This window comes from Vulpes lagopus, chromosome 21 (assembly GCF_018345385.1).
Source record: "Vulpes lagopus strain Blue_001 chromosome 21, ASM1834538v1, whole genome shotgun sequence".
Classification (NCBI taxonomy): domain Eukaryota; kingdom Metazoa; phylum Chordata; class Mammalia; order Carnivora; family Canidae; genus Vulpes; species Vulpes lagopus.
This window is the reverse complement of record NC_054844.1, coordinates 13726449-13742094: the sequence shown is the minus strand read 5'-3', so window position 1 is coordinate 13742094 and position 15646 is coordinate 13726449. Positions and strand designations below refer to the sequence as shown.

The following is a 15646-nucleotide window of genomic DNA, read 5'->3' as shown; positions in this document are numbered from 1 at the left end:
GTAGAAATGGGTGGGAAGGACAGACTCTGTGGAATAGGAGTTGCAATCCCCTATTCTTAGAGGAGCCAGGCAGATGATGTAAAACGGATCAAGGGGGGCTGGTATAAGAAAATAAAAGTTCAAACAGTTATAGCAAACACATGACCCACTGAAAGGGCTCCAGGTGCTCAGCTCCCACTGTCTGTTGGCACTCAGCAGTATGGAAATCAGTGTTGCTAGATCCTCCAACTGCTGAAGATAGAAATATGGATTTAACAAAACCCACTGGGTGAACCCAACAAAACATGTCTGCTAGCTGGAATCACCCCCTCAATTGTAGGTTTGCAACCTCTTCAGGGAACATCATGGGTAAAGAGAAGGAAAAAAATTCTTACTAAATATCTAAGAGTCCAACATGGATACAAGGTGGACACTTCTGACCTTTAATTACATATGTGTACCTTACAGGGTGGTTGTAACAACCATCTGTTGTATCTATGGACCTTTGTCAGAGTATTATCCCCCACTCCTGGTATTATTGTTCCTAATAGAATTAATACCATTGCATTAGGAATTCTGACCAGTGGCATAACTTGATATTTTTCTGTGTTTGTGACCTGACCCTTCCTTTCAAAACACTTTGATTTCATCTTTCTTGTTTCTTGCTTAACTGTTTTAGTATTGAGGGGGACTGGGCACTCGTCTCTCAGAGTTAGAGCGTGTTTTGATTCTTTGTATTCCTTTAGAATGAAATTTAAGAACTACAGGAGACTGAGGCGAGTCTAATAGTCATATTCTTCCCCTTATTTGTAATAAAATGCAATGTTCAGATGTTACCTGTACTGCTTTGAAATCTCTGCAGAATGATGTTCTTCCATAGTCTTAACAAACCTGGATCCCAAAGGTAGTGATGGGGAAGGACACGGAGGAAGTTCCTATGAAAGGTATAACACTGTTAACATTTGCACATATGTATATATATTTTCAGAATACATAAACACATAGATAATAGAGATTTTTTGAGCATTTAAACTGAGAGAAAACACTTTTTCTAACCCCAAAGTGTTTTTATAGGAACTTGTATAGCAATGTGATTCATATTTTAATTGGACAGTTTTGTTCTCAGTAGCAAACATGAAAAACATGTAGGATCTTATTTATATTACAAAGAATTGTTTGATTAAAGAATCAGCCACTTTGGATTCATCCAATACATGTGGGGCTGAACTTTGCCAAGAACTTAATTCCATGTGTGCTGTTCATTCCAGAACAAAGCTGGATGGCTTGTTTGTGTGGTGGTGATGGGGGGGGGGGGGTGGAGGAGGAGGAGTGCCATCATAGATGGAGTGGATTAGGAGTGTGGTATCAGGACCCAGAGGCTGTTCGTGATATGAGCAAGGGTATTAAGAATTACTGAGTCAGAACAGAAGCTATAACAAGTCATGAAATATTTGCGACTTGGCTGAGGTACGTGTTTAAGTTGACAATAACTGGGCTGATACAGAAACCATTATACTAAAGATAAAAATAACTTTGACTATTTCAAATGCGCCTGTCCATACATTTACATTACATCATGAAACCCTACCCCACCCGATTCTGTGGAAGTGACCATCAAGATGATTGCCATGAAAAACACAAAGGCTTCAAGACACAAAGACATTTTTTTGTTCTGAGGTTGTCAAAAAGGAGAATGGTAGAGCTTGGACAGCTATAAACTGTTCCTCCATGGACAAAATCCAATGATTTTATTTTGGCAAGCCTCAGTTTTCTCATCTTTGGAATGAAACTAATATAAAGGCTTACTTCACAAAGCTGTAAACACTATGCAATTTACTTATTCATCTACAATTTTCTATGAAGTTGTTGTGTTAGGCAAAGTATTTATGATGGGAAATAGGACAGACATACTCACTATTCTAATAAAATTTGTATTCTGGTGAAAGAGACAAAAAAGCAATGATTAAAGCATAATTTGTGTAATAATAGGGAAAGACTACTTTGGGGATGTTGAGATAGTTTCCAAGAGAAAGTAAAATTCAAGTTGAGACACAAAAACAAACATAAATTGGCCCACAAATGGGAACAATGGGATGATAAAATGTTCTACGTGGGCCAAACAATGAGTGTAAAGGCCTGTAGGCAAGAAAAAAAAATGTGGAGAAGGCCCGAAGAGGAAATGGAGGATAATGCAAGACCACGAAAGTGGCAAGTGATAGAAGAGACATTAATAGATTTGCATTTTAGAATTACCTGGCCCATGAAAGGAGGAGGACAAGAGAAGCTGGCAAGAGAAGCCTGAGGCAATAATCCAGGTGCATCAAGCCATGTAAGGTTTTGTAGATGGTCAGTCAGTACGTGGATGGAAGATTGTGATCCATCATAAAGAAGAAAAAAATATCAACAATGACTGCTGAATTACTCTAACAATTCATGAATTTCATACTCCCGCATAAGAGAATAGAAGAAACAGTAGTAATCTAGCACACCCAGACTTATCTAAATCTCATGCTCTGTGTTCACCAGAGCCCTAGGTGACTCCATAATAAAAATGGAGGTGGTTCTGTCAAGGAAACTAATGTAATAACCCCTCTCTTAATCTAGATGAGGTAAGGTGACTTGGTAGCTTAATAGTCTCCATCCTTTCCAGACTGTTTTTTTAAAAACTGGGAAAGAATTTCCTTTATCCTTGGGGAAATTATTTCACCTGAAGATACTAACATGGTACATCCTGAGAAAGTCAAAAGTAGATTACAAGTAGGCCAGGGGCTGATAAACCTCAGGACTACCCTCAGGCCCAGGTGAGTGATGGTTCTTCTTTGAAGTGCATTCCTCAAAATTTCCTAAGTGCCCCCTCCAGGACCTCAAGACCAGCCAGGTTGGCAGTACTAGGGCATCCTGGCACTGGCCTGTGTCCCATGTGTGCCTTATTTAGGGGGTGCCTGGGTAGCTTAGGCAGTTAAGTGTCCAATTCTTGATCTCAGCTCAGGTCTTGATCTCAGGGTTGGAGCCCTCTTTAAAAAAAAAAAAAAAAAGTTCCCAGCCCATGTGTCTTATGTAGGGAAGCACTTTTACAGAAATTTTCAAAATGCCCTCCTAGTGCCCAGGACCAAGAAGGATAGCAGAGCCATCAAGGTGAGGCTAAGCTGAGACAGGAACCCATGTGAGCTCTTCCCCTCCATCCCTACCCAAGCAACAAGATATTGCTCATCAACATAAGGGGCTCTGGGACTCCAGCCTCCAGGATGGCCCTGGTGAGCAGATCCTTTCTGCTGCCATCACAGTGTATTTTCTGCATGATTGCGCTGACAATGTTGGTGACATGATGATTTGAGTGGCCCTCATATCAGACACAACCTGTGTTCAGAGCTCTAGGCTACAGAGATTGCTCTTACCCTTGGGCTTAAGCATGTATGCGGACCTGGTTGTCACTGAAGTACCACGTCCTTTCAGCAGCACTGGAGGGTGGCAGAGGAGGCAATGAGTGAAAGTTACCCTGTGCTCCAGTGCGGGTCTCTCGGGACGGTCACCCCCCCCCCCACTGTCTCTGTATCATGTGTTCAGTGGTCCTCTGGGGAGCGTTAGGCCTGACTCTTTTAAAGGCTCTTGAGAATTTTGCTCCACGACACAAACAGACCTTTGCAGCAGATGTCATGCCCCACAAGGCAATTTCCTATTCTCTCAGGTCAGTCTTCAGCTGGATGGACATTCCTTGTGGGATTGGGACTGCTCTTCTGGCTCCGCCCACAGGCTTCTCACCTATCCTGCCCATTGGTGGGGGTGTGTGGAAGGTAGGGTTTAGTCAGTATGGAAAGAAAGCACATTCTAGGAATGCAATGATTACAGCATAAGAAGTCCAAGAGAAGACAGACACAGACGGAAAATCTGTTGATGTACGTTTATGCTATAAAATTCTGAATGGCGCTTTAATGACCAGAAAGGGAGTTCTCATTCACTCTTTTCTGGGCATTCTTGGTAAGATTTGCATCTGTGGTCATCATTAATAAGTACAGTAATGCTTTTTGAGAGAGTCCTTAGAAGCAAGTGTTCACAGGTGGCGTGATAGACTGCAGACTTGCAGAGTCATTAAGTAAATAGTGTTAGGGAACTGCAGAAGCAAAGAAATCTATGTTGTTTCAGTACAGACAGGTTACAAAGAGTCTTGGCTTTATTAATAATAACAATATTGCTACCTTTTTCCATAGTGGGCAATATAAAATTATTCAGGAACAATACACCTAATAATAAAGAATGTAGAGAGTTAGTACCTGGACACCTTAAAAAATCTTTATGTGTGCTGATCAGACAATAGACAAGTATATTGGTATCTTTCTCTACCCATTATTCCAAATCTTCATTTATAAGTCTCTATACCTCATATGGGCCTATGAATTTTGCAATCTGCCTTTTCATCAAATTGAGCCCTGCAAAAAATAATTCACCTGGGGCTCTGGAAGCTCTGGAAGGTAGCCCTGGATAACCTTGTTCTAGAAGCATCCCATCTGGTTTTGAATTGCCATGGTCTGTTTTACCTGACAACTGAGGAAGATAAAAGCCCTGTGCTAGCCCTCCTCCAGGATAAACCAACTATTGATTTTGGTTATGCAGTCAAGAGCCAAAGAAGTAAGACATAGAAATCCCATAGGGAATGGCAGCACTAAAAAGGTAGCTGATACTACTGTATGAAGACTTCACTGCCAAAAGGACTACTGATTTTGACATTGAATCTTTGAATAAATTCAAAGTAAATCAACATATCAGTAATACTGAGTCTTTCAATCCACAAATATTGTATCTGCATTTATTTAGGTCTTCTTTAATTTGAACAATACATCATAAAGGGTCTTGCATGCTTTTAGTTATTTTTATATCTAAATAATTTCTGATGCTACTATTATCAAAAATGATATTTTATTCCTTTTCCAGTTGTTCATTGCTTTTATAGTTTATCTATTGCTTCATAACAAGCCTCTTCAAAAATTAGAGGCTCAAAATAACAATAATCCATATCTCATGGTTTCTATGGACCAGGAATTTAGATTAGGACACAGTGAGGATGGCTTGTCTGTACTTCTCTGTATCTGGGTATTTAGCTGCAGACGCAAAGACTGAGGGGCTGAAATCTACAAGAGCTTAACTGAAGCCAGAGGACATACTCCCGAGGTGACTCACTTACATGGTTGACAAGATGGTGCTGGCGAATCGGTTCCCCTCTACGTGGGCCTCTCTGCAGGACAGCTCAAGTAACCTCATGGCAAGGTGTCTGGCTTCACCCAGACCAAGTGATCCAAAAGAACAAGGCAGAAGCAGCAATGCCTATTATGACCTAGTCTCAGAAGTCATACATGGTCACTTCCACCACATTCTATTCATTAGAAGCACATTATTATGACCAGCCCACATACAAGGAAAGGAAATTAGAATCTATTTTTTCAAGGGAAGAATGTCAAAGAATATATGGAAAATTTTAAACCATCACAATATAGAAATATGATTTTTTTGTGTATTTACTGTGTACCTTGAGACTTTTCTAAGTGCACTTGGTTCTAACAACCATTTTGTAGATTTCTTGGAATTTTTCTGTATACATAACCATGCCATCTCTGTGTAAAGACAGTTTTACTTCTTCCTTCCCTAATATGTCTCTGTTTTCTTGCACAATTGCACTGGTAGGACCTCCAGGACAATGTAGACTAGAAGTGGCATAAAAATCCTTTCCTGATTCCTGATCTTAGGGGAGAAGTATTCAGTCTTTCACCATAAAGAATAATGTTAGTTGTAGGTTTATGGAAAATACCCTTTGTGAGTTTAAAGAAGAACACCCCTCCATTTTGTTTAATGTGGTTTTGTGAAATTCTCAGCTTCTATTAAAATGACCATATATTTCTCCTTTACTAACATGGTGAGTTCCATTGGTTGACTTTCAGATGTGAAACCAACTGGACATTCCTGGGATTAACCCCATTTAGCCATAGTATTCTTTTTATTTATTCTTTAATCAACTTACTAATATTTTGTTAAGAATTTTTTCACTTGTATTTGTGAGAGATATTGTTCTGTGGTTTCTTGTAATAGTTTTGGTTTCCTGGTAGGCCTGTCCTTATAATCTGAGTTTGGATTTTTTTTTTTCTTCTGTGTTTTCTGAAAGAGTTTGTGTAGGACTGCTCATTTTTTTTTTCTTAAATGTTTAATAGAATTCATCAATTAAGCTATCTAGACATGGGGTTTTTTGTTGGAAAGTTTTTAACTATGAATACAATTTCTTTTATTGATACAGCACTATTCTAATTCTTCTTGTGCCACTGTTAAAAATTCTTCAAGGAATTTGTTCATTTCTTCAAAGTTATCATGTTTGTGAAATGAGTAAAGTAAAATGACCTAAAGCTATTTATAGTATTTTCTATGAGCCCTTTAATGTCTGTATCTGTAATTAGGTCCTTTTAATCATTCATGGTACTATATCTTCTTTTTTGTTATTTAGTCTAGCTTGAGATGTGTCAGTTTTACTGTATTTTCAGTAAATACCCAAATTTTATTTTCATTGATTTCTTTCCTATTGTTTGTTCATTCGTCCTCCTTGTTGATTTCCATTCTTATCTTTATCATTTTCTCTCTTGTACTTTGTGCTTAATCAACTTTTTTTTCCAACAAGGTAGAATCCTACATAATTATCTTTCTTGCTTTCTACTAGAAGAAAATAAAGCTATAAATTTCCTTCTAAGCACTCCTTTCAGTGCATCTGACAAATTTTGATATGTTCTATTTTCATTTTCATTCCATTTAGAATATTTTATAATTTCTCACATGATTTCTTTGATCTGTGACTCACTTGGAAGTGTACAGTTTAATTTCCAAAAATTTGGAGACTTTCCAGATATCTTTGCCTTTTCCTTCTTATTTAATTTTGTTATAAGTAGGCTGGCTTTCCTTTGAGCTTCCTGATACCCAATGCATAATTTCTTCAGAGCCCATATTCATATTCCATATTCATTTAGTCCACATTTAACCTGCACCCCCAGAGCCAGCACATAGCTTTGCCCTTTGTAATCATTGAATAAATATTTATGGAAGCAAAGAAAGAAGAAAGAAGGAAAAAAGGGGAATGGAAAGAAAAAAGAAAAGAAGGGAGACAGATAATGGATGATGCACTCCAGTGTGAACAAGGGGGATAGAAGGGTAAACAAAGGAAAAGGTGGAGGTGAGGGCTGCCAGAGACATGATCTTTTCTCTACGTACTGCTCTCTCTTACAACTTTCATTTAAAACCAGGAGTCCAAGATGTGCAGGAATTGTTGTCAAGGCATTTCAGATGCAATCCTGTATGTTCAGCCTAGAGGTTGGACCTTGAAGCTACTTCTTGGTAGCTACCTTGGTTACAAATGACTGGAGTAGGACCTAACTAGTTTTATGGGATTTAGGTAGTCCTCAAGTTTTAAGTAAATTGATATAAACTTGTGTGTACTCAACTTGTTATTGAAATAAAAAGAAAAAACAGTATTTGTTTATTTCCTACTTATGTGCCTGCCACTGTGACTGGTGCTATGCTAAATATTTGGTGTGTGTGATGTCATTTAGTTTTCATGAAAACCTAACAAGGAGGATATTGTATCTGCATTTTCAGAAAAAAAAAAAAAAACAGGTTCAGAAAAAAATAACATGCTCAAAATCACTAGATTCAGTGGTTGGGGACTGAGTTCAAACACAATATATCTGACTATAAAATATCCATTGTTTGTTGGTGTTGTTCTTTCAGAAACGATTCATTTTGCTTTTAAGTTAAAGGGTTAAAACTAAAAAAGAGCCATGAGCTCAAGACCTCCCAGGCACGCCATGGGGTGGAGCTTTTGCACAGGGAACAAAGCTGGAATATATTCAAAGTGTTTTAATTGAGGATTCCAGTAATAATGATTCCTAAGAGGCTGGGTCTTCAGGCTTAATTATCTGTAAGTGAGGTTCTCTGGAATGCACTTAGTGTGTCTCATCAAGACTGCAAGCATTGCTACTTTGCATAACATCCAGGCATCCCATCACCTCCCTCACACACATACACACACCCCTTGGACTTAAAATTCTCGGGGGAGATCGCTAAAAATGCAAATTCCAAAGAGCCATCCATAGAAATTCTTATTGAGTTGGTCTGGGCTGGAGCATTTGCAACAAACATACCAGGTGATTCTACAACACTGGATCCAAGCCCATCCACTGAGACTCTGGCAATTCTATTGGTCTGTAGCAAAGACTTTGCTCAGTCTTTTCTTGTATTAAGTTCAAATACTTTAAAGTGAGTGCACAGGAAGAAGAAAGAAGAGTCTCAAACCTCCAAGAAAATGTAGCTGCCTCTCTCATAATCCATAATGTTATTACCTGCCTAAATTACAAAATTGCCTACTTAGTATACAATAATTACTTTTACTGATTTCATGTTACCTCTTTTATCTCAGATACTTTCATCCTAAAGCTGAAATATATACACTTTGAAAGTTCATACACACCAAGATTTATGTCTTCTGCTTTTTAAAAAAGTAGAACCAAGGGAGGAAAAGAAATAAAAGTAGAACAAGGGTACCTCTTTCAAAGAATTGCAGATAGATTTTATAGCACTTCATTTCTGTTTTCTTAAGTGCCATTCTTTCATTCTCTGGCACCACCCAGGGAACTGAGGCCTTCCTTTGCCCAGGCCATACCTATCTCTCCCCACTCTACCCTGTTTAAACATGCAGCTCCCCATGACTCACTCTCTTTTTCATTGTTTCTACTGTATTTCCTCCATTGTGTGTGTTAAGAGTTGTTGCCATCTGCAAGACTACATATTTGTTCCCATCATGTCTGTCAAGTATTCAGTATAGTGGAAAAGGCATGTGTTGACAGTTAAGTCTTTGATTTATTCCTGAAAATGCTGTTTATTAGCTTTAAATGGCTGAGTATTTTAAAAAGTGGCTCATTGAAGTGCCATTTTGGTGACGATCAGATGGTGTTCCTCCTTCTAAAGCAAGGTGTTTGGTGTATGGTAGGTACACAGTCAATGTTAGTCACCACTATCTCCTCTTTCTTCCTTAGATTTAACAGTTATTTACTGAGCACCTACTCTGTGTCAAATCCTCTTTTTGGTGCTGGAGTGAACAAGACAGAAAAAGTCTGATGGAGCTTACATGCTATGGTATAGATGGAAAAGAAAACAGTAAACAAATTAACATAAAGTAAATAAGATAATTCATTATTGAAGAAAAACAGATTTCGTTTTGATGTGAATGATAACAGACTATGGATTAAATATAAAGCTGACTTCTTTATAGTCACTCTAAGTAATTTTTAAGAGACCTACTAATTCCTTTATGTGGACCACTGCAGGATATTCAGACTTTACAGTAGAGGCTTTGTGTGCTTGAATGCACAATAGTATGAATCCTTCATTGATCACATTCCTACTGCAAGATTAGGCAGAAATGTGCTTAATAAATACTTCCTTAATTGAAGAATAATCACTGGAAGGAGAAGTGGAGATTGCTACCAGTTAGGAATCTTAGCAGGAAGACAAGCAAATAAATGCCATTCGGGAAGGTGGGAAGACTGAGTCCTTTGTTAAGCAGGCAAAATAAATGGCTGTAGGATTTTATGTCCTGGGATAATAGGGCTTCCCTTCCTAAGAGTGAGGAAGCAGAAGAGCCTCCAGCTGCTGCTGTAAAGCAGAGGTTGTGGTAGAGCTTGGAGGGGAGCCGAGAGAAGCCTGGAGGGTGGTCTGGGCATGAGCCTTCTGGAAAAATCTCCTGAAGGAATTCTGATATAGTCTCTGAATTGGGGATTACTGTGTAGTGCTGGGGACATACTCTGTGTGTCATACATGCTTATTCACTGGTTATCATGCTGGCTTAGAGACTCAGGCAGACAGCCTAGCACAGGTTGGTGCTCTCCATAGGGCAGAGAAATGATACTGTCCCTCTTCAGTAGTGGGATGAAGTTAAGTGGAAAGACTGAGAGCATGGTACAAAATTATTTTGTTTTCCCTTAAAAGAGGAAAGAAAAGAGAGTCCCCAAAGGTCAGATGTGTTAAATCAAATGGCAGTAAGACCTTTTAAAACAAAATGTGTTATATAATTGGATTATTAATAAATTGTATCACTGCTTTTCCCACATAAAAAAACAATCTCCAAACCTTTGTGGCTTGAAACAATATGTGACTATTAATGCTTTTGAGTCCACAGGTCAGCTAAGTGGCTCTTTCTAGACACCTCAGCTGCTCGTGTTCATGCATCTGTGGTTGTCTGTGGAGTGGGTGTGCAGCCTTGCTGATTTTGGAAGAACTCCCTTACATGTTTGGAGGTTGGTGGGCTAGAATTTGACCTTGGCTAAAATGGTTGGTCCTCCTCCATACAGTCTCTCACATAGAGACCAGACTCGACTGGACTTGTCTACAAGACAATAACAAGGTTCCAGGAGAGTAAGCAGCAATGTGCAAGGTTTCTTGAGGCCTAGCCTCAGAATTCGCACATTCTATTAGCCGAAGCCAGATCCAAATCCAGCCCAGATTTAGGAGATACAGAAACAGACATCTTTGGATGGGAGATGCTGCAAAGTCACACTGCAGAGAATATGGAGGGGGTGTGTGTGTGTGTGTGTGTGTGTGTGTGAAGAAATGCAGCATAGCTATTTTTATAATCACAATCCATACTACTGACACTGAGTTGTATGTTACTTATGTTCTTGGTCAACACTGATTCTACTCTTTAGGGAAAAAATGAGTGTGTTTGGTCTTTGGAGCTTTAGAGAAGCTAATTAATGCAATATGGGAAATTGCACATTTTAAACGCCCCTCATAGGATACCAAAGGTACATTATTGTGCGAAACAATGGGTCTAAATAGCATCAGAGGGTGGTGATCACTTTATTGTTATGATTCAAGTGTTTTAAGTCTTGAAATTTATTAACCGTCAGGGTTCCCTTTTATTTCTTAATAAATTCAGCAATGAACTTAACATGAAATGTTATTTGCAGGCTGGCTTTCATTCTTGACTGTTTCACTTTCTCCTGATCTAAAACAGTCTGCCTTTCAAAACTGCTAATGATAGATAGAAGCAAGATGCTACCAAAGAGTATTTTTTTCTATGTAATGTTTCAGGACTTTGTCCTCCCACTCAGCCTTTTCCTTTTTTCATCTTAAACTCTAAACTATAGAATTAACCTTCTTGACTTGTTTTGCAGGCCAATTCACTGTCATTGTTCCAGAGTTCTGGGTGGCCTACGTTTTTCCATCTTTAGTAAATAATCTTGCTCTTGAAGGAACCACTGTGCCTTCCATGTTAGTATTATTCACACATATCAAAGAACGCCTGCCCTCTGGTGTTCATAGAGGTTGCTACAAGGAGTGAATTAGCAAGTTTATTATGCCAGAAATACGACATTCCACTTTATGGAGATTTTCTATCAGAGAGCTTGCCCAAGGCTGCCAAGTATGGTTGTGCAGTTTGAACACTGCAAAACAACCACAGCCTGAGAGGTGAATGGTCATTGAAATCCAACCCACACTTTGCTTGTGAAGCCATGTATCCAGTGTCCTGGCTGTATCTTCCAAGAGGAGTTGCCTATTAAAATTTCATTCAAGGGAGCCATCCACTCATCAAGCCTTATCCCACGTGGAGTGTGCAACTTTCTGTCATTTATGCAAACTTCTGATGGGCCGGTGACAGCCTTGTGGAGGTTCATTATGAGCTGGTTGGACACTGCCTTCATCATGTAACCTTCCGACTCAGAAATCTCTAGAAATTAAAATTACTCCATTAGCACTGAATGACATCACTTAGTCCCAGGTTATCAGAGGAAGGGAATAAGGAACAGAAGTGAAATATGAAGTGCCAAAGTTATTAGTTGCAATGCAGGGAACTGAAATGCAGGCTTTCTGACTCCCATTGCAGCTCTGAGTGCTTATCTTTAGCTTCAGGTGTTCCTATTATTTGATTGCACCCTACCTATCCCTACCAGGCCTAGAAGAGATGCAGAATGAATAAATGAATGAATGAATGAATGAATTTTCAAATGTATTTTCTTTTTTTTATTTTAATTCCAGTGTAGTTAGCATGAAGTGTTATAGTTTCAGGTATATAATATAGTGATTCAACACTTCCATACATCCTCTTATGCTCATCACAAGCACCCTTCTTAATTTTTTTTAAATTTTTTTTTAATTTTTTTATTTATTTATGATAGTCACAGAGAGATAGAGAGAGAGGCAGAGACACAGGCAGAGGGAGAAGCAGGCTCCATGCACCGGGAGCCTGACGTGGGATTCGATCCCGGGTCTCCAGGATCGCACCCTGGGCCAAAGGCAGGCGCCAAACCGCTGCGCCACCCAGGGATCCCCCACAAGCACCCTTCTTAATCCTCATCACCTATTTCATCCATCTCCCCACCCAGCTACCTCCCCTCTGGTAACCATCTGTTTGTTTTCTGTCATTAAGAGTCTGGTTTTTTGGTTTATCTATCTTTTCCCTTTGTTCATTTGTTTTGTTTCTTAAATTTCACATGAGTGAAATCATATGGTATTTGTCTTTGACTTATTTCACTTAGCATAATGCTCTCTAGTTCCATGTAGGTCATTGCAAATGGCAATTTCGTTCTTTTTGATGGCTGAGTAATATTCCATTCTATGTATATACCACTTCTTTTTTGCCCATTCTTCTATCAATGGACACTTGGGCTGCTTCCATAATTTGATTATTGTAGATAATGCTGCAGTAAACATAGAGATGCATGTATCCCTTAGCATTAGTGTTTTCATATTCTTTGGGTAAATAGTCTGTGCAATTCCTGGATCATAGGGTAATTCTATTTTTAATTTTTTGAGGAACCATGATGTCTTCCATAGGAACTACACCAGCATGCATTCCCACCTACAGTGCACAAGGAAGGGCTACTTTTTCTCTACATCTTTGCTAACACTTGTTCCTTGAGTTTTATTTTAGCCATTCTGACTGGTGTGAGGTGATATTTCCTTGTAGTTTTGATTTGCATTTCCCTGGTGATGAGTGATGTTGAGCATCTTTTCATGTGTCTGTTGGCCATCTGTATGTATTCTTTGGCCAACTATATTTTCTAATGATTCTTGGCCTCAACCTCCCAAACTTCCAATCTCCTGGGCCATATCTATTCCTGCTGTACATCTTTGTTCATACCTGTGATGGCCACTGCTCTCTACCTAGTTGACTCCCTTTTTAAAAGATTTTATTTATGTATTTATTTATGTATTTATTTATTTTTAAATATTTTATTTACTTTTATTCATGAGAGACACAGAGAGGCAGAGGCACAGGCAGAGGGAGAAGCAGGCTCCCTGCAGGGAGCCTGATGTGGGACTGGATCCCAGGACCCCGGGATCACACCCTGAGCCAAAGGCAGATGCTCAACCACTGAGCCACCTAGGCATCCTATTTATTTATTTTAGAGACAGAGAGCATGAGTTTGGGGAGGAGCAGATGGGGAGGGAGAGAGAGGGAAAGAACCTCCTGCAGAGTCTGCATGAGCACAGAGCTCCATGCAGGCTTGACCTCACAACCATGAGATCATGACCTGAGCCAAATCCAAGAGTCAGATTCTTAAAGGACTGAGGCCCTCGGTGCCCCATAGTCAAGCCCCATAGTCAACTCTTATACAAGCTTCAAGACTCAGTTCCAGATCTACTTCCTCCATGAAGCTTTCCTCCTCTAGCCTTCACTAAGCTAGAAGAAGGAGAGCCATAAAGGCTGAGTGTAGGTGTTCACACTTGTTGGAAAGAGCACTGGACTGGTTCAAGGACCTGCATTCTAAGCCCAGGTCTGTCAGGAGCTGGCTGTCTGGTCCTCGAAGATGCCCTCACCTCTCTGAGCCTCATCTTATTTTTCCCGATTGCAAAAGCATCAGATACATTGGTGTTCCTCCATGTGTGGCCTAAATAGTGCTGGTGAGGTGGTAGTAGGTGGTTCATGGATAAGTAATTTTGCATGTTAGTAGAAACGTATTTATTTTAATGTGTTTTCTGAGGAGAAAAAAAGCAAAAACATTAATTCCACAGTCCCTCAAATATTATTGTATGTGGCAAGTTAAGTATTTTAAGTTTGAAAAGAGAGTTAATTTAAGGAAAAATAGGAAGTAAATAATAGTACAAGTAATCAGATATGGCAGAAATGATAAGCTGTATTAATTAAAATGGTGGCAGTTTGGGAAGCTCCAAAGGAGGTTTTTACCTTGGTCATTTCTAACTCTCTCACTGGGCCCTTCTCTGATGCTTGTTCACCACTGACGATTCATCCATCACAACTCGTTGTTGGTGTCAGTGTATCCTCTCTCATTGGTATAGCTGTATCTGATGTACTTTGCTTTCCACCACAGTCATCACACATAAAGCACAAAATAGGCCTTTAAAAAAGACTTGTGGCTTTACTGATATTCCTGTATTGCTACCAACATATATAAAAAGCATTGAATGACCCAGAGTGTCAAGATCCTAGTTTTAAAACCATGTTTACTTATGTAAGTATAGATGGTTTTCTTATTTATAAAAACCATGTAGACTCACTATGTAAAATTTGCAAAGTACAGAAAAATAGAGAAGACATCCATAATCTTATATCCAACAATGAACTCTGTTAATACCCCTCCCTAATTATAAGTTCTCCTGCAAAATCCTAGCTAGTGGGGATCTGTTGCTGTTTATCATTTTGAAAAATTAGAATAATCCTGATTTAATATATTTTTATTGTCCAAATTATAAAATCAAAAAATATCAATAGAGAATCTAGGGTCAGAAGTCCACTGGCATCTTTATAAGTAGCTTTTAAGTAACCACCACAGAGGTGAGCCCAAACTAGGAGAGGCTACTGCAGATCAAGGATCATAATAACCCATACTCTGCAAAATGTATTGTGTATGCAAAGCTCTATACCAATAATGTCAGTTGAATATACCAGCTAAATGTATGCTGATTTGTATATTTGTCTCTCCCATAGGATTTTTGGAGTCTCTGGATGACTTTTACATTCTTAGCAGTGGTTTGATATTGCTACAGACCACAAACAGCGTGTATAATAAAACCCTACTAAAGCTTGTGGTACCCCAGTCTCTCCTCGCATGGCAAAGAGTCCGTGTGGCCAATATGATGGCAAATGATGGCAGGCAGTGGGCAGAGATCTTTTCAAGCCACAACTCTGGTAAGTGGCCGGCAGAAGTAGCTTTTCGGCGTGTACATATGTTTGGATTATGAGTTAACCAGCAGAGCCATACCCATAACCTGCTTCATGTCCCCCAATGTTTCAGGCACGTATAACAATCAGTACATGGTCCTGGACCTGAAGAAGGTAAAGCCAAAGTACAGCCTTGACACAGGCACTCTGTACATTGTGGAGCAAATTCCTACATATGTAGAATATTCTGACCAAACTGAAGTTCTACGGAAAGGTACTTTCTTCATGCTAGAAGTCTAGAAAGTCTGATGAGTATGTGAGTGTGCATGTGTATATGGTGGGGAATGTGTGGTATGGGACTGTATGATGGGGGTGTGGGTGTGGTGGGGAAGGAAGGATGGGAATGCCATTGCTAGTTACACTGGGAAATAATTAACCAGCGTCAGCACAACATGTAAAATCTGCACCTCAAGCTCTTATATTCCACTGTATAATTTGGGACAAAGCCAGGCATTTATAGTC

The 15646-nt window shown here is 39.3% G+C and overlaps 1 protein-coding gene across 1 annotated transcript in view; it reads left to right on the top strand.

Moving 5' to 3' along the window:
- The window catches only part of PLBD1 (phospholipase B domain containing 1), a 52160-nt gene that overhangs the window by 29235 nt on the left and 7279 nt on the right, over nucleotides 1-15646 (top strand). The window contains exons 7-8 of the mRNA XM_041736109.1: nucleotides 14951-15151; nucleotides 15258-15398. Of these exons, the coding sequence (XP_041592043.1) occupies nucleotides 14951-15151; nucleotides 15258-15398 (342 nt within the window). The remainder of the gene's footprint in view (nucleotides 1-14950; nucleotides 15152-15257; nucleotides 15399-15646) is intronic.